At 45.5% G+C, this 24,518-nt stretch overlaps 1 protein-coding gene across 2 annotated transcripts in view; it reads right to left on the reverse strand.

Annotated features, from left to right (window-relative positions):
- The window catches only part of scube1 (signal peptide, CUB domain, EGF-like 1), a 140,626-nt gene that overhangs the window by 16,814 nt on the left and 99,294 nt on the right, over positions 1 to 24,518 (reverse strand). For both annotated transcript variants that reach the window (XM_069192888.1, XM_069192887.1), the window contains 5 exons: positions 16,898 to 17,020; positions 7,107 to 7,223; positions 5,457 to 5,579; positions 3,479 to 3,598; positions 2,479 to 2,577 (listed from right to left, as the gene is read on the reverse strand). In XM_069192888.1, the coding sequence (XP_069048989.1) occupies positions 2,479 to 2,577; positions 3,479 to 3,598; positions 5,457 to 5,579; positions 7,107 to 7,223; positions 16,898 to 17,020 (582 nt within the window). The remainder of the gene's footprint in view (positions 1 to 2,478; positions 2,578 to 3,478; positions 3,599 to 5,456; positions 5,580 to 7,106; positions 7,224 to 16,897; positions 17,021 to 24,518) is intronic.

A 24,518-nucleotide genomic window follows, 5' to 3' on the forward strand; every position in this document is an offset into this window, starting at 1 on the left:
AAACTTGAAGGATTAACTTAGTATCTGTTTCCAGCCAGTTCCACCTAAGTGAGACACTGAGGTCATGCGTTTCTCAGTCCTGTTGTGACTTGGGTACTCAGTGCTCGGGCACATTGCACCTGAGCCACGCAAACACAATGTGCTGACTTGAATTTGAATTTGGCTTTTTGAAAAAGCCAAGTGCAAGAATTTGATATCCCTGGAGGTCAGCCCGAGCTCGAAGTGGTCAAGTCGCCAGCACTGCCTGCTGAGCTGGTGGGCTGGTCCTCAGTCAGGTCCAGCACAGCCACCAGCCTCCAAAACACTGGGACAGTCCAGTCAAAACCGCTCAAGTGGCAGAGACAGTCACGCATGCCCAGGCCATGGCCAGTCCCTCCACCTGGCGTCAGGTTTGGCTCAGAAGTACGAAGGAGACAGGAGACATTTGTAACAAAGTTTTATGGACAGATGTGACCACGATAAACCTTTTTCCAAAGCAAGTGAAAGATTAAAGTGAGGAGAAAGAAAGGACCTGCAGATGCTCTGAAGATGCCAGCTCATCTGTGAAGCCTGGAGGAGGTCATGGCCTGGGTCGGGCCGGTAGTGATGATGTCACTGATGAGGGCAGCAGTATCCTTCTGTACTTATGGAGCAGCACTTCATCATGCAGCAGTACAGTAACCCAAAACACACAGCGACAATACAAACATACAGCCAAGGAGCTCATCAGCAGATCTGAGAGTGGCCTAGTCAATTTGCAGCTTCTAATCCAATTGCCGAAGAAAACACTGAGGTCATAAGAACAGTTACAAACAAGAGGAGGCTGTTGACCAGCCTGCTAAAGTCAGAACACCCCAAGAACAGGCAGAATCTCCAAGCAGCTAATGAAAAGCATCTCAAATGACTATACAAAGAGTATGGTGAACTCTTTTGGAATGATTTTTCACACTCAATTTGTATGCACGGAATGACCCCAAAATAACATGGATATAACATTGTACTTATCACTCATAACTCACATGACCTGACTGTAAAGCAGTAATGTTTTGGTCTTGCCTTTGAAGGCACTTAAGAGTCCTGTCATTTCCAGCAGGATTCTGACAGGCAACGCTGACCTTCTCGATATGAGGAGTAATCTTCACCACCGTCTTCATCCAGCTGCGCACGGTTACTCCCTCTGTTTCTGTTTAGATCAGCAGTGATTCTAGCTCTATTGAGCAGTAAAGAAGAACACGTTCTGATGTGGAAGGCAGAAGTGATGGCGTCTGCTGACCACTCTGAGGAGGTACTGTGGCATTAAGGTGGGGCGTGTTCAGTGTGGGGGCGGAAACCTGGGTTAAGGGCGATGCGTCCTTGTCCTAGCAACCACAGATGGCCTGGCTGATTAAGGACGAGCCGCAGCTGAGGGGGCCCCTTTAAGACACACTGAGCCCCTCCCCGGAGGGACGAGCAGACCCCCGCAAGGGGACAACCTTTCAGCAACAGTCCCGGAGGGGGTTGCGGAGAGAGCATTAAGGCCATGTTTTTTTCTTCTTTTAATTTTCTTTTTCTTTTCTCCTGTCCCACCGCGTATCTCCATGGGGGCAGGTTGAGCCTCTTCTGGTTTTGGCCGCACGCTCTCCTTTTCCACCAGTCCGGATCCCGCTAAATAGGGACAGCGCAGTCTGGAAACTGCTGTTCCAAGAGGTGCATTTTTCTCTTTCCTTTGTTTTTGTTTTTTGTTTTTTGCTGACCTCACACCAGTGCCTCCGCCCCCCTCAGACAGGGCCTTGACTTTGACCAGCGCTCCTCCCACTTGCGCAGTGTTACTGCACACGAAGCGCTCAAAGAACAACGCAGACAGTCCATCGCCTGAATAAGAAAGAGCAGGATTTCCGGTGCCCGGCGTCGATCACAAAGACACTGCCGGGGAGAGACTGCTGTTCTGTTCTTCATGTGAAAGTTGACATCAGGACCACAGGCGCACACGTCCTCAATGAAAAGTACAACGCGTGCTACTCTTCAGAGCAGTACTGGACAGAGCAAATGCTGCATTTTGAATAAGCTCAAATCTGAAATCTTCTGTCCGCTGTGTCGACATTATACTCCGAAGAAACAAAGATGCCTTTTCTCATGGTTTATTAACAGTCAGATGTCCCCATGAAATTACTTTGACCTTTTCATAGTACACCCACTCCCCAAGGGGGAATATCATGGTAAGATGAAGCTCTCTCAGTGCTGGGGAACACACACAGTTACCAAGCACACACCTGCTCCTGTACCCCACTACAACAGTGAGCAAGCCAATAATCACGTGAGCAAAATGTGAACACTTTTCAAAACCAAATGTTAAAACTGGGCGAGGTGAAAGTGTTCAAGCATGTAAATACGTAGAGTATGTAAGTGGCCGGACGAGACTGAGCCCTCGTTTGGCGAGACACACCTCAGAGCTAATTGCGGCTCACGCCGCTATTTCAAGCCTAGTTCTGCACTGCGGCGGGAGCTCTCGTCTCTCCGTACCTGCGCAGCTCGGCGTGGGGGCTGTGGTATTGCGCTTCTGCGGGGTCTTGCCGGACTGCGTCGGAACTCCACAGCTGAAAGTGTAGCTGTTTTCGGAATCTGGAGGAAATAAAGGAAATAAAGGTCAGCAGGCGGGGAAAGAGACACTGGTGGAGGAGCAGAGACGTAAGCGCTTGGTAGGCCAGCGTTCTTCCAGTGCCCATGAGAAAGCAAACACTTCCATCAGGCTTGAGTACTGCGGAGCTTGAGTCCACCACCGGGGCTCCAGAGAGCACAGCTGTCGCACGGAGCCCCTGCATGTCCACTCCTCTGCCCTCTCTTTCAGCTCTCTGAGGGAGACTACCTTCAGGTGAAACTTAAAAGCACTTCACACATAAATTAAAGACACCACCAATAATTCAAACATATCTGAAACAAAGACACCTTTTAGATAAAGTAGGAATTAACCTATTCTTCAAATGTGTAAAAAACATCTCCTTTCACAGAAGAAGTCATGATTGTACAAGGTCACTTCAACAGAATAAGTATGACATCCTGTCTTGCCTCTAAAGTCTGTACCTGTACTTCATTCTTTCTAAACTAACTAAAATGAAAATGAGTCTTTCTACCACCGAAGATTCCTGAAAGCTCTTGGACTGTTCTGCTGAACTGGCAGTATTATATTGTGCTGAGCGTCTTTTACCACGAGGGGGAGACAAAGAACAGGGAAAGGAGCTCTGTTCACGGGAAAGGTGTCAAGTTCCACAGTGAGAGACGGCTCCAGTGCCAAGATCCGTCATCGCTGCTCAACAGAAACCTACTACGCTACTGACTGCTGATGTTTTGAATTTACAGGGATATATTTATATCCCTGTATCCCCACATATTCCTCCAGGTGTCATTTCTTCTGAAAACGAATGTTCACAGTAAAAAAGCAGTAAGGCAGAAAGTCAGCATCTGCCACCCAGCCCGAGACCGGTCTGCCCATCCGCTGAGATGCTTCAGAACAGCAGACACTGACCTGCGACGAACAGGGCCTTGGAGGGGCAGGACAGCGAGCAGGTCTCCACGCCGCCCGTCTTGGCACAGACCAGCTGGGCCTTTGGAGCCGCTTTTCCATTGGGGAGACACTTCACCGCCTCTGAGGAAGGGAAGGGTGACATTACTCAAGAGACTCCAATGTATTTGCTATCAGCGAGGCCCCAGTCATGCAGAGTAAATTGATAAATGACACTGGGTTCGAGCAGGGAGCTGCGACTGCATGAGCAGGCTGCAAAGAACCAGGTAAGAGTTCATTCCTTGCTGCAGCACACACCTGAAAGGCCTCCACAGCCGAGACGAACTGCTTCTCTCCTCTATCTGTTGGCATGCAATGAACCTGAACAGCTCCTAGATTATATGAGGACATAACTTGAGTGGATTTGAATCTCTTGCTTACAATCAGAAATGAAGAGTTGGGCGAAGAGGAGCAAGACCCTCCTGAAACAATCCTTGCAGTGAGGTTAGTACTCCTTGTGACAATTTTCACTCTTCCCCACTGCACAGCACAGCCCTGACATGGCCTGTGCTACTTCCTTTCAATCTGTGAGGTGAGGGGGGAGTGAGGGACAGGGGTCTGTGAGGTGAGGGGGTCTGTGAGGGACAGGGGTCTGTGAGGGACAGGGGTCTATGAGGGGGGAGTGAGGGACAGGGGTCTGTGAGGGACAGGGGTTTGTGAGGGGGGAGTGAGGGACAGGGGTCTGTGAGGGACAGGGGTTTGTGAGGTGAGGGGGTCTGTGAGGGACAGGGGTCTGTGAGGGACAGGGGTTTGTGAGGGGGGAGTGAGGGACAGGGGTCTGTGAGGGACAGGGGTTTGTGAGGTGAGGGGGTCTGTGAGGGACAGGGGTCTGTGAGGGACAGGGGTTTGTGAGGGGGGAGTGAGGGACAGGGGTTTGTGAGGTGAGGGAGATGTGAGGGATGGGGGTCTGTGAGGGGGGGTGAGGGATGGGGGTCTGTGAGGGGGGTGTGAGGGACGGGGGTCTGTGAGGTGAGGTGAGGGGGGTGTGAGGGACGGGGTTCTGTGAGGGGGGTGTGAGGGACGGGGGTCTGTGAGGTGAGGTGAGGGGGTGTGAGGGACGGGGGTCTGTGAGGTGAGGTGAGGGGGGTGTGAGGGACGGGGTTCTGTGAGGGGGGTGTGAGGGACGGGGGTCTGTGAGGTGAGGTGAGGGGGTGTGAGGGACGGGGGTCTGTGAGGGGGGTGTGAGGGACGGGTGTCTGTGAGGGGGGTGTGAGGGACGGGGGTCTGTGAGGTGAGGTGAGGGGGTGTGAGGGACGGGGGTCTGTGAGGGGGGTGTGAGGGACGGGTGTCTGTGAGGTGAGGTGAGGGGGGTGTGAGGGACGGGGGTCTGTGAGGTGAGGTGAGGGGGTGTGAGGGACGGGGGTCTGTGAGGTGAGGTGAGGGGGGTGTGAGGGACGGGGGTCTGTGAGGGGGGTGTGAGGGACGGGGGTCTGTGAGGGGGGTGTGAGGGACGGGGGTCTGTGAGGTGAGGTGAGGGGGTGTGAGGGACGGGGGTCTGTGAGGGGGGTGTGAGGGACGGGTGTCTGTGAGGTGAGGTGAGGGGGGTGTGAGGGACGGGGGTCTGTGAGGTGAGGTGAGGGGGTGTGAGGGACGGGGGTCTGTGAGGTGAGGTGAGGGGGGTGTGAGGGACGGGGGTCTGTGAGGGGGGTGTGAGGGACGGGGGTCTGTGAGGTGAGGTGAGGGGGTGTGAGGGACGGGGGTCTGTGAGGGGGGTGTGAGGGACGGGTGTCTGTGAGGTGAGGTGAGGGGGGTGTGAGGGACGGGGGTCTGTGAGGTGAGGTGAGGGGGTGTGAGGGACGGGGGTCTGTGAGGTGAGGTGAGGGGGGTGTGAGGGACGGGGGTCTGTGAGGGGGGTGTGAGGGACGGGGGTCTGTGAGGGGGGTGTGAGGGACGGGGGTCTGTGAGGGTGGGGGGTTTGTGAGGGTGGGGGCGCTCTCCTTACCAAGGCAGTCCTTCTTGTTCCAGTGCAGCTTCTGGCCCGGAGGACACAGGCACTCGAAGCTCCCCACCATGTTGGCACAGCCCCGCTGGCAGCCTCCATTGCGGATGCTGCACTCGTCGACGTCTGGGGCGCAGCACGCAGAGAGACAACAACAGACATCCCGCCATTAGCCAGCACTGGACCACAGTTAACCCCCGACTACATGCGGCCACACTGAACCGTGATAGCAGACACGACCTACCGCACAGGACATAGAGCACTGGCTACTTGAAAAGGACAAGTTAGAGAAGTGGACTCCAGGGAGATAACTGGATCGATGGGAGCAAAGCGCCTCGTTCTGTGGTATGACAGCTGTGCCGCACTCCGGATTCAAACCCACAACCCTCTGGTCCAGGACCCCAATTCTAAGAGGGATGCATCCACTTACAGTACATCAACCATGACACTTGACCAATGCACTAATACTGTATACTGTATGTAGATAATAGTCCCACACTGCTGTCTAAACAGCTCCGGACCAGTCCTTAAAGAACAAGAGGCAGGAGGAGAAGCAGGTGAAAAGCGCTGAGGGTGGAGAAGGACCCTCCCATCAGACCATACTGCAGTGCCAGGACACACTGCACAAACTGTGAGATTCTGCACTTAACAGATTACACGTCCTTCAGCTACTGCATGTTTAGTCTGTTGCTGAATGACCTAAGTAGTAATAAAGAATATGGAGCACATTGTTGTTCAGTTAGGCATGGCAGGACTCCATTGAAGCAGACGCCTCAACCCCAGCTGTCAAAACTTCCAGTACCATCTCTGAAGCCGCTGACAGTGAGATGATCGACTCCCAGCAGACAAAGAGGACCTGCTATTCAGGCTTAGTGGAGTGTGCTGAGTAAGTGCCTCGTTCTCGTGAAGCGGCCGACCACTATCATTGCTCTTCACCGAGAGATCCAGTATCCAGTGTCCTGACAGCACCCAGCCTATTAACAGGCCCTGAGACTGCCCAGCTCTCCATCGCTCAGCCCAGGCAACACCGACAGCAGCGGAAACAGGGACACTACTCGCCTCTTTAAATGAGCTCAAATACTACAGGTCCGGTGTTGGGAAGTGATTTTGTAACAACAGATTGTCACAGTCTTTAAGGAATGACTAATCTGAAAGGAAGTGCAGGACGGGGAGGAGACCCAGCCATTGTAATCTGTTCGGATTTGCAATGAAAGCCCCTTGGGGGCTGGTTCTTTAGCACTGAGATGGGAAGTAGTATTCTTTGCATAGTTCATGTACACATAAAAGCAAGCAAGCATAGGTTCTGCAAATGTCCCTGTCCTTCAGAACACAACCTGGAGAACACAACCTCACCAGATCGATGAAGTCAGGATGGCTGTACAGCTGCCTGCACACTGTGCATTGCCGTAGATCCTGTCGCTCAGGTAGGACTCAAACAGTACCCAGGCAAAATAAACACAGGCACGCATTGCCTTCACTTTGAATATGTGTTACATCGTTTCAAAAACATTCAAAAATACAAATCATTTGCAGCCGTCAGAACGATGTTTAAGATGGCTAAAAAAACAGTGTCCCTTTTCTGCAGACGACAGCAGCAGTTTCATCGGTGCAGAATCAGATTATCCACCAGGACGGTCCAGAGCCCTACAGTACCTCCACAGTGTGTGAGGCCATAGAGTGTGTAGCCCTTCTGACACGTGCACTCAAAGCTGCCGGGGTAGTTGATACACGTGTGGTCACATGTCCTTTCGAAGGAGCACTCATCAATATCTAGAAAAGAACAACGAGAAAAAGTTACCTCCAGCTCATAGAGAAATAATTCACAAAGCAAACCCTCAGTTTAGAACCATTTCATCTACAGCCATTGAAGATTCCCTAGGCCTGCAGGGGTGTGCTGATTTAACCCTGTGGCTTAGCAGGGACCCTTACTGTTCTGTTTAGAGTGAGACATAGAGGGGGCTTCAGTGCTGAGAGAGTGTTGATTAAGAAATGAATCCCACATTTAATTCTTCCTTCACCAGTCCCCAGTCCTGTATTTCTTAACCTTTCATTTTAAGCAGGAGAAAGGATGTTTTCTTGTATGAGCAATCTACAGAAGAGGCATTATGCTAGACTATTATACTGTATACAGTATATACTCTATACACTTAGTGCATTAATCAAATTCCTGGTTGATGTAAGGGGATGCATCACTCTCAGACTTGGGATAATTGCAACACAGAAACCTGTTTCAGTATAAATGAACTATTAAGAGCCACAAATGAAAATTGCATGATAGCCTTCTGTGATTTGCAATGTTGTAATCTAGTTGTCAACAGAGCAAGAGTTGAAGGTTTCAGTGGTCAGAGTGATATCTTTGTAATTATTTAGGGGCAGACTTTGATCTGTGCAGCCTACAGAGACAAAAAAAGCCTTTAATTTTCAAGATATTTATTCGGCATTCTAAAGGAAGTAGTCTGAAGTGTAATTAGTCAATACAGCTGTCAGTAGCATACAAGACGTGTGCTAACGTCAGTAATGAGAACCAGACATGAAAAAGTTAATTCTTCCTCCTTTAGTTTTGGAGACACGCTAGATTTGGACCCTGTAGGTCCACTCCAGCCCAGTCGCCTCAGCTCCAGCACCGGCCTGCGCTGACATTCCTGATCACGCTGTACAAGAGGGGAGACAGCTTTCTGTCCAGCCATGCTGGTGAAGCTTCGAGAAAGGGCAGGAAGTGATTCTGGGGATCAATAAGTGAGGATAAGCTACGGACTCCTAAAGGGCTCCTCTCTCACTTGTCAGCTCTCTTGTGTTCTTAACCCCTTCTGCTGATTTTGAACAGAGGTTTCTAAAAAAACAACATACAGTGGCAAGAAAAAGTTTGTGAACCCTTTGGAATTACAAGGATTTCTGCATTAATTACTCATAAAAATGTGGTCTGATCTTCAACTAAGTCACAATAAGACACAAACACAATCTGCTTAAACTAATAACACAAACAATTGTACTTCTTGTCGATACTGAACACATCGTTTAAACATTCACAGTCCAGGTTGAAAAAAGAATGTGAACATCTAGGCTAATGACTTTTCCAAAGAGCTGTGGCACTGTGGCTAAGGATCTGCACCTGTGGTTGGAAGGTTGCTGGTTCAAATCCCGTGGCTGACAGAGGAATCCTACTCCATTGGGCCCCTGAGCAAGGCCCTTCACTCCAACTGCTTCAGGGGTGCCGTATAAATGGCTGACCCTGTGCTCTGACCCCAAGCTTCTCTCCCTGTCTGTGTGTCTCAAGGAGAGCAAGCTGGGGTATGCGAAAAGACAAATTCCTAATGCAAGAAACTGTATATGGCCAATAAAGTGATCTCTTATCTCACTCTCTTTTCAAAAGCTAATTGGAGTCAGGTGTTCCAATCAATGCGATGAGAATGGAGGTGTGGGTTGGAGGTGCCCTGCCCTATAAAAATGGCACACAAAGGTTGGTTACTGACAGAGTCTGCTCTTCTCATGCCCTGGTCAAAAGAAAAATCAGAGGACCTTAGAAAAATTGTAGAGATGCATAAAGCTGGAAAAAGCTACAAGAGCATTTCTAAAGGACAGGGTGTTCATCAATCCACAGTAAGACAAATTGTCTACAAATGGAGGAAATTCAGTACTGTTGCTATTCTCCCTAAGAGTGGGCGTCCTGCAAAGATCACAGCCAGAGTGCAGCGTGCAATGCTGAAGGAGGTGAAAAAGAACTCTAGGGTACTGGCAAAGGACCTGCAGAAATCTCTTGGACTTGCCAAAGTCTCTGTTCATGTGTCCACTATAAGAAAAACACTGAACAAGATTAGTGTTAATGGAAGGGCACTGCTGACATTGCTGCATGTCTCAAGTCAAGACCACCTGGATGTTCCACAACACTTCTGGGACAATGTTCTGTGGACGGATGAGACAAAAGTTGAACTCTTTGGGAGAAACGCGCAACGCTGTTTGGAGGAAAAAACGCACTGCACACCAAAACCATAACCTCATCCCAACCGTGAAGCATGGTGGAGAGAGCATCGTGGTTTGGGGCTGCTTTGCTGCCTCAGGGCCTGGACAGCTTACTACCATAGAGGGAACAATGAATTCAAAATTATATCAAGAAATTTTACAGGAGAATGTCAGGGTAGCGGTCTGTCACCTGAAGCTTAATAGAAGTTGGCTGATCAACAAGACAATGACCCGAAACACAGGATGGCTTAAACAGAAGGAAATGTGTGTTCTGGAATGGCCATGTCAGAGTCCAGACCTCACCCCAACTGAGATGCTGTGGCATGACCTGAAGAGAGCTGTTCATGCAAGAAATCCCAGAAATATCAATGAACTGAAACAGTTTTGTAAGGAGGAATGGTCTACAATTCCACCTTACTGTTGTGCAGGTCTCATCAGCAGCAGCTGCAGGAAACGTTTAGTGGAGGTTGTTGCAGCTAAAGGAGGTTCGACCTGTTACTAAATACAAGGGTTCACAGCCTGGACTGTGAGTGTTTCAACAATGTGTTCAATAGTGACAAGAAAAGTACAATTGTTTGTATGTTATTAGTTTAAGCAGATTGTCTATTATTGTGACTTAGTTGAAGATCAAGCCACATTTTTATGAGTGATTAATGCAGAAATCTAGGTAATTCCAAAGGGTTCACAAACGTTTTCCTGCAACTATAAAACTGGCCTGGAAGATGTTAAGACAATTTGAAAACAAGCAAGCTTGACTTTCAAGAACTAAGTAGTGCCTTTAATAAATATTACCACTATTAATTAAGTTATTGTGACACACTTCAATTTTGTGTATTTCATTTCAAATGTAACTCTGATGTACAGCATATTATGTTGTGTTGGTAAATTATAGCACAGTTGTTGTTCACTGCACTGGAATGAGACTCTTGAGTCTGATGTGAGTGAATGAGAAGTTTCTAACTGTTAAATACAGTACTTTTAGAGCACAGCTAAATCTTTGCTAAGGACTGGCACAGGTCTATCTCTAGACAAACATGATGAATTCTTCATCCTAACCACAGACAGACTAGGATGCTTCAAAATTCTGGCCTCTCTAAAGTGACTTCGTTGTCACTGTAAGACCATTAAGACAGAGAGCTGTGCTCAGACAGGAAGCTTGTATACCCAGGGAAGAGGAAGTGAGATATTGGAATAGCATTAGAATATTAAGAACTGTAAAGTTCTTTAAAAAAAAACTAAAAATACTATAGAACTGTAGATTTCAAATTTCATGAATATATACAGGAAGCTACATGTATATACTGTATAGGTGCAGAACATATCTGATTACTAGTTATCTTATGTCTTATGAAACACATAGTGGTTTTCCTTTCACTGAATAGAATTTACTGATGCTGAAGTTGCTACATTTTTAAATAGTAAAATAAGATATAAAAGAATTCATGGGAATGTCAGGATTTAGCCTAGAGCAGGATATGCTGGGTAAAACAAAATACGTTCATCATTGAAAACACAATACAAGGTGACCCTCCCAGGTGACATTCTTCACCTTTATTTGCATGCCCTTATAAGAGCCTGTACCTCAACAGAACACGTGATATTTTGGCATTGTTAATGCTGAGCCAGTAAACATGGCTTAGGGAACCTGTACATTTTAATTAACATTTGCATTAACCATCGCTCGAATCGCCACAGTTTTCCCCAGGATTATTCTATAGTCTGCTGCTCTTCGAAATTGCCAGTCACCTCTTTGGTAGTGACACTTTTCCAGTGACACTTTTAAAGTCGACACTCTGTATGTGAAGAACCTGGCAGCAGTTTATACAGTATCTTCAGATCATTGTCAGACTGTGGCTGGGGAATGTGTCAGCCTATGAGTACTGCTAATTAGTGTAGCGATTTCAAATGGGCTGGTAGACTGAGAAATTCTAAAACAATGCAAGTGAAAAGATAAATCTTTTTGCAGTGTTTTCTTAAATTAGGCTCATTTTTAGGAGAAAGGTGGATGTCCATTCACTATAAATGTGCTGAGATTTATTGTGAAGCTGCATGTGACCAGTGGCTATAAGGACAGAGTGTCTGAGAGTGAGATCCTGGGAAATTGGAATCACTGCTTGTAATTTGACGTGTGCAGGAAGTATAATTCGTTCCCGTTAAAGAGACACTAATTGGAGGAAATTGGAAGCAAGTTCTAAAATATAGGAGCTGTCACAGGAAATTAATGAATGATTTTAATAAACCAGTGGGAACATGCAGCATGGTTCCCCTTCTGGATCTCATTAGTGCAGTAAATCACCAACCACAGCCCAATAAAACACAAAGTGACCACTGGCCAGTTCCCAGCAAGGAGTTAACAACAGGCTGCTCCTCAGGTTGCAGTCTGATGACCCCCACCTGCGTGTGAAGCAAACCAGAGATCTCACACCATCCACAAGAAAAATAACAGGCCTGCAGCTTTTTTTTTCAGGGAGCTCACTGAAAAAGTATCCGCTATCCACACTTTGACGCCTGTTTGATGGTTCACTTAGGGCACTATACTACATTTTACAGCAGCAATGTAAGGTGATACATTGGTACATGAGCAATTGAATCTATTTAAAACTGAAGGCATGAAATAATACTGAAAAAATATTTTGAGACTCCCTACTAATGTTTCCATTAGATCATCCTTTAGCGATAGAAAACACTTTATTTTATGGAGCAATTGGAAAACTCCTGTTCTACTCTCCAATCGTGATGCTTGTGTTTGGTGTGAGTGAGGAGGGCTGTCATGCTGTGTCTGAAGACAAGAGCTCGACCAGTAACAGCTCTTCAGGAGATGCTTCTGATTCCCGGCTCTCTTTTCTCTTTTCTCTGTCATCACCTCCACTAACGTCATTTTCTTAATTCCTGCTTTGGCTCATGCTTAAGAGCAGCATTAGCCCTGACTGGGATGCTGCAAGATAAACAAATTTACAATAATTTATAATTTACAGAGGGAGTCGACTGTGAGGTATTAAATGGGCTGATTTCCTCCACAAATAATGACCCGCTGTGCAGGTAAGATGACTCTCCTTTCCTGGATGACAGTGAAATGACAGTGAAATGACTGGGCTGTCTGCACAGTGACTGGCTCATGGCCAAGCCAGGAATCAACCAGTTATGTGGAAGTGTACAGTGTATGAAACCAAGATCAGGAAGCACGTTTTTACACAGAGGGTTGTGGGAGTTTGAAACAAGCTGCTCCACCACATTGTTGAAGCTGATACTCTGGCTTCTTTCAAGAGGCAGCTGGATGAGATCCTGGGATAAACTGGCTACTACTGCAGCGACTAAAAGGGACAGATGCCCTGAATGACTCCACTAAATTTGACCAGGAGAAGACAAGTGTCGTCAAGCAAGAGAGGAGGGCAGATCAAAGCTGTGCTGCTGCTGCACGACGGCGTTTATGTTCAGTGTTGTTCCAGTCCCGCACTGCTCAGCAAGCAGCAAGCCTTCCTTGGTCTTGAAATTCCTCAGCTCCCCATTCTGGCATGAGGCTCATGGATGTTATCCATACTTTCAGATACTGAGCCAAGCTGAAGATTTCCATTTCATTGTAATAGTGCTAATACTAATCATCATCATCATCATCAAACCCAAACCCAAGGACACTGCACATAGTGATAAAGAAGGACAAAAATATGCAATAAAAGTACAGTAAAAGAAAACATTAAACAAGAACGTACAGGATCAACTGTAGGGGAACCCAGACACAGGCCCTAGTAAAAAGGTGAGATTTAAGCTTAGATATGAAGAGAGTTCAAGAATGTAGCTCTTGAAGAGTTGGAGGAAGGACATTGTATTAGTATAAAGTGTGTGAAGCAAAAGTGAACCTCGTGCATTGAACTCTGAGCTGGCCAAGACGATCGATCCCATTTTAAAGTATGGCAATGGAAGAGCACGTGTAACTCTCGCTGATCCTGAAACTCATGCCCTCCTTAGACCTTAGACCAGTTGAACACTTGTGGAAGGAGACCATGGAAAGAGCAAGCAGTCTGAACCTGAAGAGGTGGCAGCAGTTAACAACACGCTACAGCAGTTGGGAATCACCAGGTAATGTATTGGAAGAAATAAATGATTGACAAGACCACTAGTGGGTAGAATCTGAGGAGAACGAGGGGAAGGAAGTTAGCAGGAGAGTCAAAACAGCCTGAACTCACAGCTGTTTTCAGCAAAACTAGACCTGCGGCACCATATGACTCAACTGGAAACTGTCCTTGGCCAAGAAAGGGTTTGTGATTTCAGTTAAATCTCCTGTGTTATTGCTTCGTGCACATGATAGGTCTCAGTGAGGCTCTGTGATAATCCCACCATCGTCCACTGATGTGACGTACAGTACCAAGAGAGAGGCCATATTTTCGCCATGATAATAACACGTATGATCTTGTTATCATCCCTCTTTATCAGGCATGCTGGAGCAGTTTTCCGTTTCCTTCTTTTCTCTTTCTGTGATGGAAGTGGCTCATGACGTCCCCGAGCTGAGACGTTGTTACAGCGACACGCCCGATGGACAGCGGGGAGGGAGAGGCTTTCCTCTCAAGCTGGAGGAGCATGGCTACTACTCCCAGCATGCACGGGCATAAAATCCTTTAAACCACGGAAAGAGTGAGATAACTTTGCTTATTGTCTACAACAGAAATTAAAACAGGGAAAACCTAACCTTTATTAAAAACAATGTCTGCTCTGTGCTGCCAGACCCTTTTGATAACTCAAAGTTATTACTTGCTAATTCACATTCTTGGCAGTGGGGAATGACACATACTTGCGTACAGTAGCTTGTTTCTTCTGTGCAAGCTGGTTGGAGCTCTCAGAATGAACACATAAGAAATAGTATCACAAATCCCCTGCAGACAGAAGGAAAATATGGCAGGAGAAAGGGAAAACAGGAAAGATAAATCCCAGACTTCACAGAACCTATTCATATCTACTGTATCAACCCCTCACTAAGCCAGCGGTGTCCCAGTGCAGTTCAGGTTTCTGGGGGCCACATGCAAAGATGCCGAGAAGGGAAATCTTACCAAATACTGTTATTTCCCAAGACATTTATTTCTCATGTAATATTTTAAAGCGTCGCGTTTTAGCACCATGAAAACCTTCCTTCTGTAGAACTGTGGTATATAAATAGGTCAAATCCGTTCAGAGCCCTTCAGATTTTTTCATATCCCTGCTAAAAGAGGAACAAGAAACTTCAAATGACTGAAAGATGAACCAGTTGAATAAGGTGTCTTGCTTTAAAAAGATTCTAATGATGTCACGCTGCAAGCTCAACAGCGCTGCACAGGGCAAAGTCATACTTGTCAGAAATAAGAATCCAGAAACACGAGGGTCACATTTATTCTCTAAAGATTTATTTAAATAGAATCCATCATTAATATATTTGGCCTTCTCAGTCGATTCTGGAGGGCCCCACACCCCTTTTTGGTAGTAGAAGTGTCACGATCATCATCCCTCCTCTAGAGGGCGCTCCGCCCCTTTTGTGTTTGTTTCATTATCACGTTCACCTGTCCCTGGATTCACCGGTATTATTTAAACCCGGTGCTCTGGAAGCTCAGGGCTCTGCACTGGAAGGCCCACCTAGCATTAAATTGCCCTGACCCAGCTGAGTCCGGGGCTCGGAGCGCCTGGCCTCGTCATGGTGCTTTTAACCTCCTGTTCTGGATCCCGCTCTGGATTTTAACCCTGTCTCGTCTTGGATCACCCGGTTTTTGGATTTTGGACAGCGCCCAGATTCCCCCCCTTGGACAGTCCTGGAGTTGTTCACCTGCGCTCCCCCCTTGCACCTGGATCACTGTCGGCACCGCCCCCTGTTCGCCATCCCTTCCTTCCCTCACCGTGTTTTCCCTGTAGCCCTTCTCCAGTCTCTTCCGGATAATATTGTCTGCACAGGGTCCTAAACTACACACTACACGGGAGTCGGGACCGGCACCCCGTTACAAGAAGCAGATTGATCTGAGGATTTTATCCTGATGTTGTTTTGAAAGAAGGGAATGTGGAAAGTTTGAAGAGATCCGTGTCTTCTTGTTTTCCGAAGGCAGTATGGAGGAGAGCTGCTCAGCTGACAACCAATGTGATCTGTTTCAAACCGATCGGTTTCTTGATGTTATACGGTGTGTCCTTCATGCCTCTGATGTCAATGGTAATTTTTACATTCATACTGCTTGCAAGGGAAATTCAAGAGAAAGAGGCAACGAGAAATCAAGAGGGAAAACGACGTCAACTGTGGTCATCCGCCCCACAACAGTTTCTCACCCCACAACGGTTTCTCGCTCCACAACGGTCCTCAGTTGTTTTAGAGAATGCTGTATTCCATCACATCTCAGAGAAATCCAGCTGCACGCCTTTCTTTTTATTTTATATGAGCTTTATGACCTTTAAGAAATGCCCCTCAAGACATGTTCTGTAGACAAAGACACACTCTAAGATGTCTGTTGTCTGCAACAGATATAAATTGTGGAAAAGTCACATAGTGCTCTGAAACTTGACAGGCACTGGAGTGTCAGAGTGATGGACTGATTCAGTTAGTGCTCTCTGAAAAGATTTTCTGAACACAATTCCACAGTACAAGTCTGGAATTAACTCAAAACAAAAAAGAACAGAAAACCCAGTGGAATCAATGCTTCTTTTGAAAAGTGCCTGGTGTCTTCCCACAACATGAAAGAGGGATTAAAGCTAAACTCCATACTAAACATACATGTTAATTTATTTTCTTAAAAATGTGAAATGATTCATTCATTCTGATTATAGCTTTCAAGACACCTTTTCTTGAGCTTTTAAACAACACTTTGCGGACAGAACAGAATATAAAACATGAAATGTTTTGACTTTACAGACCCTTATATCTTGAATACCTCCATCGGAAGGGACTGTTCCACATAACTGCTATACACAAGGCCTCTGCAAACAGCATGTATGATTGTTACAAACAACCTTGTAATGCTGTGATCGTTCTATCGGATTTTCATGTACGATGAGCTATTAATCAGTAAAACAATTGTTAATGGAAATTATCCAGGACTTTTGGGTTTTTGGGTCCAGTTTTCTGGAAAACTGGAGGCGTTCATACACATTACATGATCTAGAGCAGCACCTACACACAGAAACCCCTCAGAAAGACAGAGAGGACCCACTGGGTGTATAACCCAGGATAGATGGAGAGTTCACTGCTGGAAGACAGTCTTTTGTTTTTTTTCCTCTTTTCTTCTACTTTTTAACTCCTTTTTTAAATCTGATGCTCATAAGTGATCTCTTTCAAACAATGCATCGTAACGATCTTCTCCTCTCTTCTCGTCTAACTGTAATGCTGTTGCACTGACTTCTTGGTTGGTGAAATACTGTCTGCCACTGTGTTGTTATGTTGCCAGTGTGGGGCCAAACAAATTTCCGCAGTGGGACAATATAGCTTGAAGTGAATGGAGTAATTTTTCATCTCCAAATGCACAGATCAGCAGCCCCCCCTGCTGGCTCACCTTGGCAGCTGCGCTCATCTGTCAGGAGCTTGTAGCCTTTCTGGCAGCTGCATTCGAAGCTGCCCACCGTGTTCCTGCAGAAGTGGTCACAGCCCCCGTTGTGCGCCTGGCACTCGTCGATGTCTGCAAGCAGGACAGGACAAACACATGGGGCATCAGTGCCGCACAGCTCTGTGGACACAAGAGCTCAGGACAGTACAGACACACAGGGCATCAGTGCCGCACAGCTCTGCGGACGCAAGAGCTCAGGACAGTACAGACACACGGGGTTTTGGGTTACCCAGGAACAGTTACTGTAGTTAAAAGGAAGGTGTGGCCACTTTGTTAAAAATGAGAAAAGAGGCAATGGCTTTCATTTGTATGTTCATTGTGAATGCAATTTAAGCTTCATCTGTTTGATCAGTGTGTTTACTTTGCAAGACCATTGTTCTGGTAGTATTAAAACAGTAGAAATTTGTAAAGCTGTTTATTAAAGTACACTTTGGATAAAGTACACAGAAAAAGGTAATGGCCTTACGAGCAAAGAAGAGTATCAAGTCAAAAACACATTGTACAAAGAGGAAGGGAAAAAAAGCTTTCTTGTCTTTTTCCTGGATCTGCAATATTTTAACAGGTTTGCATATTACACTACATCTCCATTATGCTCTAATAAATAACCTGGTGTTTTTGCGTGCTGTAAATACAGTTGTCCACAGTACATGCAGAATCACATTTCCCAGCTATAACAGTTGAACAGACCATGTCGCTGACAATGGCACCCTGTGGACTGGAGCAGTGCTGTCGAAGGTAATACCTGCACTGCTTCACTGAGGAGCTCAGCTTTTGTACGATTGCTCTAAGAATTTGACAAAAAAGTCTTGAGCTTTAGCACACAGTACACAGTTCATATCACAGATGCTATACACCTGCCTCCCAAACTCCTTACAGTTGATGATGATGAAGATAATAGTAATTCCTTACACTTATATAGTAAGTGGACAATCCACTCAAAGCTCTTTACAGGTAATGAGGATCCCCCTCCACCACCACCAGTGTGCAGCCCCACCTGGATGATGCAACAGCAGCCATAGTGCACCAGAACACTCACCACACACCAGCTCTCAGCAGGGAGGAGAACACAATGATGAAGCCAGTTCAGAGACAGGGATTATTAGGAGGCCATGATTGGTGAAGGCCAGGGGGAAATCAGACTAGGATTCCAAGGTTTTTTATGGTTTTTGAAGATTTTTAATGACCACAGACAGTCAGGACTTCGGTTTTATTTCTCATCCAAACAACGGCGCCTATTTACAGTATAGTGTCTCTATAACTATACTGGGGCATTAGGACCCACACAGACTGTAGGGTGAGCTCCCCCTGCTGGCCCCACCAACACCTCTTCCAGCAGCAACCTTAGTTTTTCCCAGGAGGTTGGGCTGCCAGCTGAAAGCTGAAGTGTGATATGGCTGCTAGCAACATATAGTACCTGTATACAATTTACAGCTATCTCCTAAAAGGACATTAATTATAATTCCAGGCATTTACATAGTGACTTCTTTCCTAAAGGATCCTGAAGCACTTTACACGTAGAGACCTATAGTCTCCAGTCTGGAACTTCTGCACCAGCAGCCCCACTTCACAGGGGAGAGAGAGCAGCTGAATTAAGAGGGAACTTCAGAGAGGCCAGACTGCACCAGCGCAGAGTGGAGTACAGCCAGGACACCAGGGTAACACCCCAATTCATCAAACAGGAATACTGCTTTCATATTTACGGACTCTCAGAAACAATGTTTGCATCCAAAACACTGATAAGAGTGCTTCAAAGAGAACAGTGACAAACACATGTGCCTTTACCCCCTCACGCAAAATCACTCACTTACTATATTATTACCTGTCTGCTCCTGGTGATGGATATCCCCACAGATGTTGCAGAAAATCATTCTCAAATGCTTCTGCAAGGCCATGGCTTGACTATGTTAGATAAAATGATTTAGGAACAATTTCACAATGTTACTGGAAGGGCGCAGTTTGGTCATGTCAGACATTCAGACAAAATGCTGCAGCCACAATACATTTATCCTGTGTATGTTTTTACAAGGTTTATACGTACTGTATTATTAAGATGTCAGAATGTTACAAAATCCCAGGCTGACAAGTGAACATTGCGTTTGTGTTAGATTTTGGCTGTGACAACATTGGGAACAATGTTTTGACAGCATCCCCTGGAGTCTGCATATTCACATCACTGCAAGATTTCTGTACTTTTGCAGCTTTTTTTTGTTAGGGAGCTACGGCGATTTTTGCTTAGCTGGGCAGAAAATAATTCTTCAATAATTCTTGATCAAGCACGATACCGACCTCTTCCTGCAGTTAAAGTCACCAGAGAGCTACTGTACAAAAACTCCAATGTGTTATAAAACTCACTGATGTGTACGTTTTGGAAAGGTTTCTTATGACCTTGGAGTCTGGCTACACACACCACTTCTGTTTTATCCTTAAAATGAATTTGAAATCTGAATAAGGAGCAGTGCAACAACTCTGGCAGGTCGACTTCATGACTCACGATCTCTGCTTTGACTCTGTGTGCCGACGCGGAGACCAGGCAGAGACCAGGGATACTAACGGAGAAGGAGGCTCCTTCTTGAGCTGGCCTCACTGGCAGCAGGCACGCTGCATCATCTTCGGTTCAATATTGAACCCTCATGTCTGTGATGCTGCCCTGGGCAAATCACAGGGACTGCTGAAGACTCTGTACGATATGAAGTGAGAGCAGGAGGCCAGAGCACCGTACTCTAGATTACACTGGTAATCCCTTTTTGATTGGTGTTCTAAGTGATAAAAACTGCTTCAGATTAGTATTAAAGCCTTTGAGCCAAGAGGCAGCCGAGCACAAAACAGTGAGGGAATTGTGCCAAGGAAGGTATTCAGCACCAAAGCTGTGAAGGAAACAGTGGGTTCAACAATGAATGGCAGCTAGAAACTGAAGTCTCTGGGCAGAAAAAACTCCCGTGTGCTGAAACAAGACAAATTGAGTCGATTTTCCCAGGCTCCTATCCACTATTACTGCTTTTATAAAATATACGTTTTAGTTCCTTTCTGAAAAATGCTCAGTCATGAAATATATCTACTGCACAGAGAAAGCCAGACATTTCTGAAAAACTCACTAAGGACAGGATATACAGTATGAGATTTTGCTTTTAAAATAAAGAATAACACATACTGTACAAAGCTTAATATATGCAAGCCTGTAGCACATTGTTCTTCCATCTGTGAAACATAGCGCGTTTAAGGCCAGTTTTTTTCTTTTTTCTGACGCTGAGAAATTAGTTCATGCTTTCATCTCCTCAAGGTTAGTTTACTGTTAGCGAGACCATCCAAGAAATGACTTCAGAAACTCCAGTGGCTCCAAAACTGTGCTGCTCAAGTGCGTTTCTAGAGTGTCAGGAGTGGGCGGGTCTCACATGTGTACTGTAGGTGCGTGTCAGGAGGGGGCGTGTGTCATGTGTGTAGGTGCGTGTCAGGAGGGGGCGTGTGTCATGTGTGTAGGTGTGTGTCAGGAGGGGGCGTGTGTCATGTGTGTAGGTGTGTGTCAGGAGGGGGCGTGTGTCATGTGTGTAGGTGTGTGTCAGGAGGGGGCGTGTGTCATGTGTGTAGGTGTGTGTCAGGAGGGGGCGTGTGTCACGTGTGTAGGTGTGTGTCAGGAGGGGGCGTGTGTCACGTGTGTAGGTGTGTGTCAGGAGTGGGCGTGTGTCACGTGTGTTGGTGTGTGTCCTGTGGGCGTGTGTCACATGTGTAGGTGTGTGTCCTGTGGGTGTGAGTCACATGTGTAGGTGTGTGTCCTGTGGGTGTGAGTCACGCGTGTAGGTGTGTGTCCTGTGGGTGTGAGTCACGTGTGTAGGTGTGTGTCCTGTGGGTGTGAGTCACGTGTGTAGGTGTGTGTCCTGTGGGTGTGAGTCACGTGTGTAGGTGTGTGTCCTGTGGGTGAGAGTCACATGTGTAGGTGTGTGTCCTGTGGGTGAGAGTCACATGTGTAGGTGTGTGTCCTGTGGGTGTGAGTCACGTGTGTAGGTGTGTGTCCTGTGGGTGTGAGTCTAGTGTGTAGGTGTGTGTCCTGTGGGTGTGAGTCACGTGTGTAGGTGTGTGTCCTGTGGGTGTATGCCTGGGGATTAAGGACTGCATGATTCTTTAGAGCCACTTTCTCATCTTCCTGCCTGCCAGCCTCAGTGCACTATTGCTTTGAATGATAAAGTCTGTAATTTGTCAAACGGCTGGATGCTTCTGTCAGCTCCAGCCTCCTGGGCCTCATCAAGCATGATATTATCCACAGCCCGATCGATGTGCACAGCACAGCACTGCTCCAGACGGATCAATAACTATTTCAAACAGATATGATGACCCATTACCTCCCTAATAGGATCAAATGAATTAGCAGAAGTCAGATTACCAGGAAAAGGCCAAACAAGAATGTTAAGCTCTGCTTCTCCCAAGGTCATAAATCTAAGAGACATACGGTATTATTAAAACCACTGAGGCAGTACATCATCATATACGATCACTACACACAGAGACAAGTAAAATATACCTCATTCTTGTTCATTTTAAATGTACACCCCAAATTAATACATGTTGATATTTTAATAATGCAACATTGAGAGTAAAATGAAATATGCTTAACAAGAATGTTAAGCTCTGTTTCTCCCACGGAAATAAATCTTAGAGGTATAAAAGGAAATTTACCTTTTCCAGGAGCCAAGGGAGAGCATGTTTTGTGATGTGTGTCCGGAAGGTTCATCAGTGTTAGTTGTGACCCAGATGTCAGTTCAGGTAAACCCAATGCGATTTACCAGGTGAATGCTGTGAGTCCTGCATTATGGTATACCATACCACAGTCACACATGAGTCCGATCTCTGTACCTTACTTTTTCAAACTACACGAAGACCTCACAGAGAGGTAAAAAAGACAGTGAACCAGTTGAACCAGTATGAATATTGAGCTTATGTGCAGATAGCAGAGATTTGGAAACCTTTATAAATGCCCCAGTTTCACATCACCAGCTGCCTGTGGCTGTGGTTCAAGGCGGAAAAGTGTCATGGTCAAAGTTTTCTTGGTTCTCCTCTGTCACAGCAGTGGATTGGGATGGGATATACAGTAAATTAAATGTATTGATGCTAATATATGTGTTACTGTGCTATCATGAAACTTGTGCTCTGTGAGTTGGCTCTTAACATTATGGTTTTAATGGAAGGGCCACAGAGACTCCACATGATGTTTCTAATTACAGGACCTGCGTTAAGAATTTGCCACGAAAAAATAGGGGCATCTCTCTGTTCGTAGTACCAAGGCAATCACAGTATTGTAGGTGTTTGTGCCATTTTCGTCAATGTGTCATCCAGCAGTTCCTTGAAAAGAAGCCAAAGTTTGGACTTTGACAACCTGGCTGGGCAGTGTGTTCCAAACTCCAGTAACTGTCTGTGTAATGAAGTGACTCCTGGACTCGTTTTTAAATGTATTACCACATAGGTAACTGTAGTAAGCTATTGACTTAAAAGTGTTGATTCACATACTGTAAGATAAATTACGGCTCATTATCAAAAATCGAAAAGAGTAGGGGTGTAACCCCGGCGTCCTGGCCAAATTTCCCATTTGCCCTTACCAATCATGTACTCCTAATAATCCCCATCTATGAATTGGCTACATTACTCTGCTCTCCTCCCCACTGAGAGCTGGTGTGTGGGGAGTGTACTGGTGCATCATCCAGGTGAGGCTGCACACTGGTGGAGGTGGAGGGGATCCCCATTACCTGTAAAGAGCTTTGAGTGGAGTGTCCAGAAAAGCGCTATATAAGTGTAAGCAATTATTATTATTATTATTATTATTATTATTATTATTATTATTATTATAAACTTGTCAGTTGTTTAATTCTCAAAATGTTGGAGTCGAAAAGTACTATATAAGAATTCACTTCAGTTTTTTTCTTATTTTAAGAATACGGCACATTATTTTGAATAAAGTCAAGCTGTTGGCAGAAAGGGTTTTAACTCAACATTAGATGACTAAAAGCATATTCCACCCAGGAAATCGACTTCCAACAAAGTGCTCTCAAAATTTTAAGAATCTGAATCAATTCAAAATCTTCATGAAATAACAGCAGCCTTGAAAGATTTTCTTTTTTAATTGTTTCTGTTTTGAAAAAGACTGAGAAGCTTCCCTTTACTGTTTCCTTCCATTTGTTTCTGCAAAAGCACCTTTTCACAAGCAGGAAATAATCTAAAAAAAACAGCACACACACACACAAACATACTCTCACACACACTCACAAAAACACACATACATTGTACTCACTCACACATACACAATCAGATACACTTCCAAACGCACTTGCATACACACACAAACACACGTACTGTACAAGCCATGTAATGAATACACTCAAGCAAAACAAAAGTATGAACAAGAACTGCACCTTTAGATAACAAGAAGAAATAGCAGCTCACTGCTCCAGACTTGGACACGTTTCGATAACAAATGACGTGTTCATCAAGTCTCACCCTCTAGATTCTGAAATAGGTGTTTTTTCTCAGCTTTGTCCTTGCTAAGTGGAATGCAAACCAGTATTAACCTGCCCCTGGTGCCAGTGCTGGTTTTCCACAAAACTGGACAGCCTTTCTGAGGAAATGTAGGGAGACATAATTTATCTCCATGGAACATGAGTGCAGATGTTCCTTCTAAGCATACATCTGGAAACATTTCAGAATCAGTTCCTTTTTCCCCAAGTCTGCATGTGAAACCTGCAATAAAAGGTATTTTTCTAACCCTTTATTAAACTGTCTGTTATTTGAAGTGTAGCGAAGATTGAGCTCACAGAAAAGCATTAATCAAACATTTTGATATAAACATGACTAAATACTTCATATTTAGCTTTATGAATGCAGAAATCTAATGGTATAAACGTTACGCTACTATTTCACTGTTGTACAGTACATTAAATAAGATGAGAAGTATAACATTACTGTTAGTGACTATCCTACTACTGTAAGAACTCCCATTGGATTAACTTTATGGGTCAGTGGTTTTTATTTACTTGCCTCTCTAGTATGAAAAAATGTTCACAAGAACCAGAAATATCAAGGCTCTATACTGGGTGCCCTACTAATCAGTATCAGAAGCATCAGAAGGTCTAAATGATCAGTTCTATGCTGGTGACACTCAAATGCACGTCCATACTAAACCTGACACTGAAGTGCCTGTGCACTCTCAAATTGCATCTTTGATATAAAAACCTGTCTGACTCAAAATTTCCTTCATTTAAACTGTGACAAGACTGAAGTTGTGCTTCTCGGTACGCACCATCACCTATGTATAACAAATGCTGTAACTCTATCTGTGAATATCACTGTACTTGAAGTGCCAAACTGGAGAATTTGGGGGTGATATTAGATCCAGGCTTGAGATTTGACACACATGTACACAATATTGTAAAAACATAATTCTTCAATCTCAGAAATATCACCAGACTATGTCCTACTGTATATTGTTTCTGACTGTAGCTGAAAAGCTTTTCAATACATTTGTCTTCCCTAGAATTGATTATGGCAACGCCCTACAAACTGGGGTATTTAAACCCACACTGAACAAACTTCA

The sequence above is a fragment of the Lepisosteus oculatus genome, chromosome 7 (assembly GCF_040954835.1).
Source record: "Lepisosteus oculatus isolate fLepOcu1 chromosome 7, fLepOcu1.hap2, whole genome shotgun sequence".
Taxonomy (NCBI): domain Eukaryota; kingdom Metazoa; phylum Chordata; class Actinopteri; order Semionotiformes; family Lepisosteidae; genus Lepisosteus; species Lepisosteus oculatus.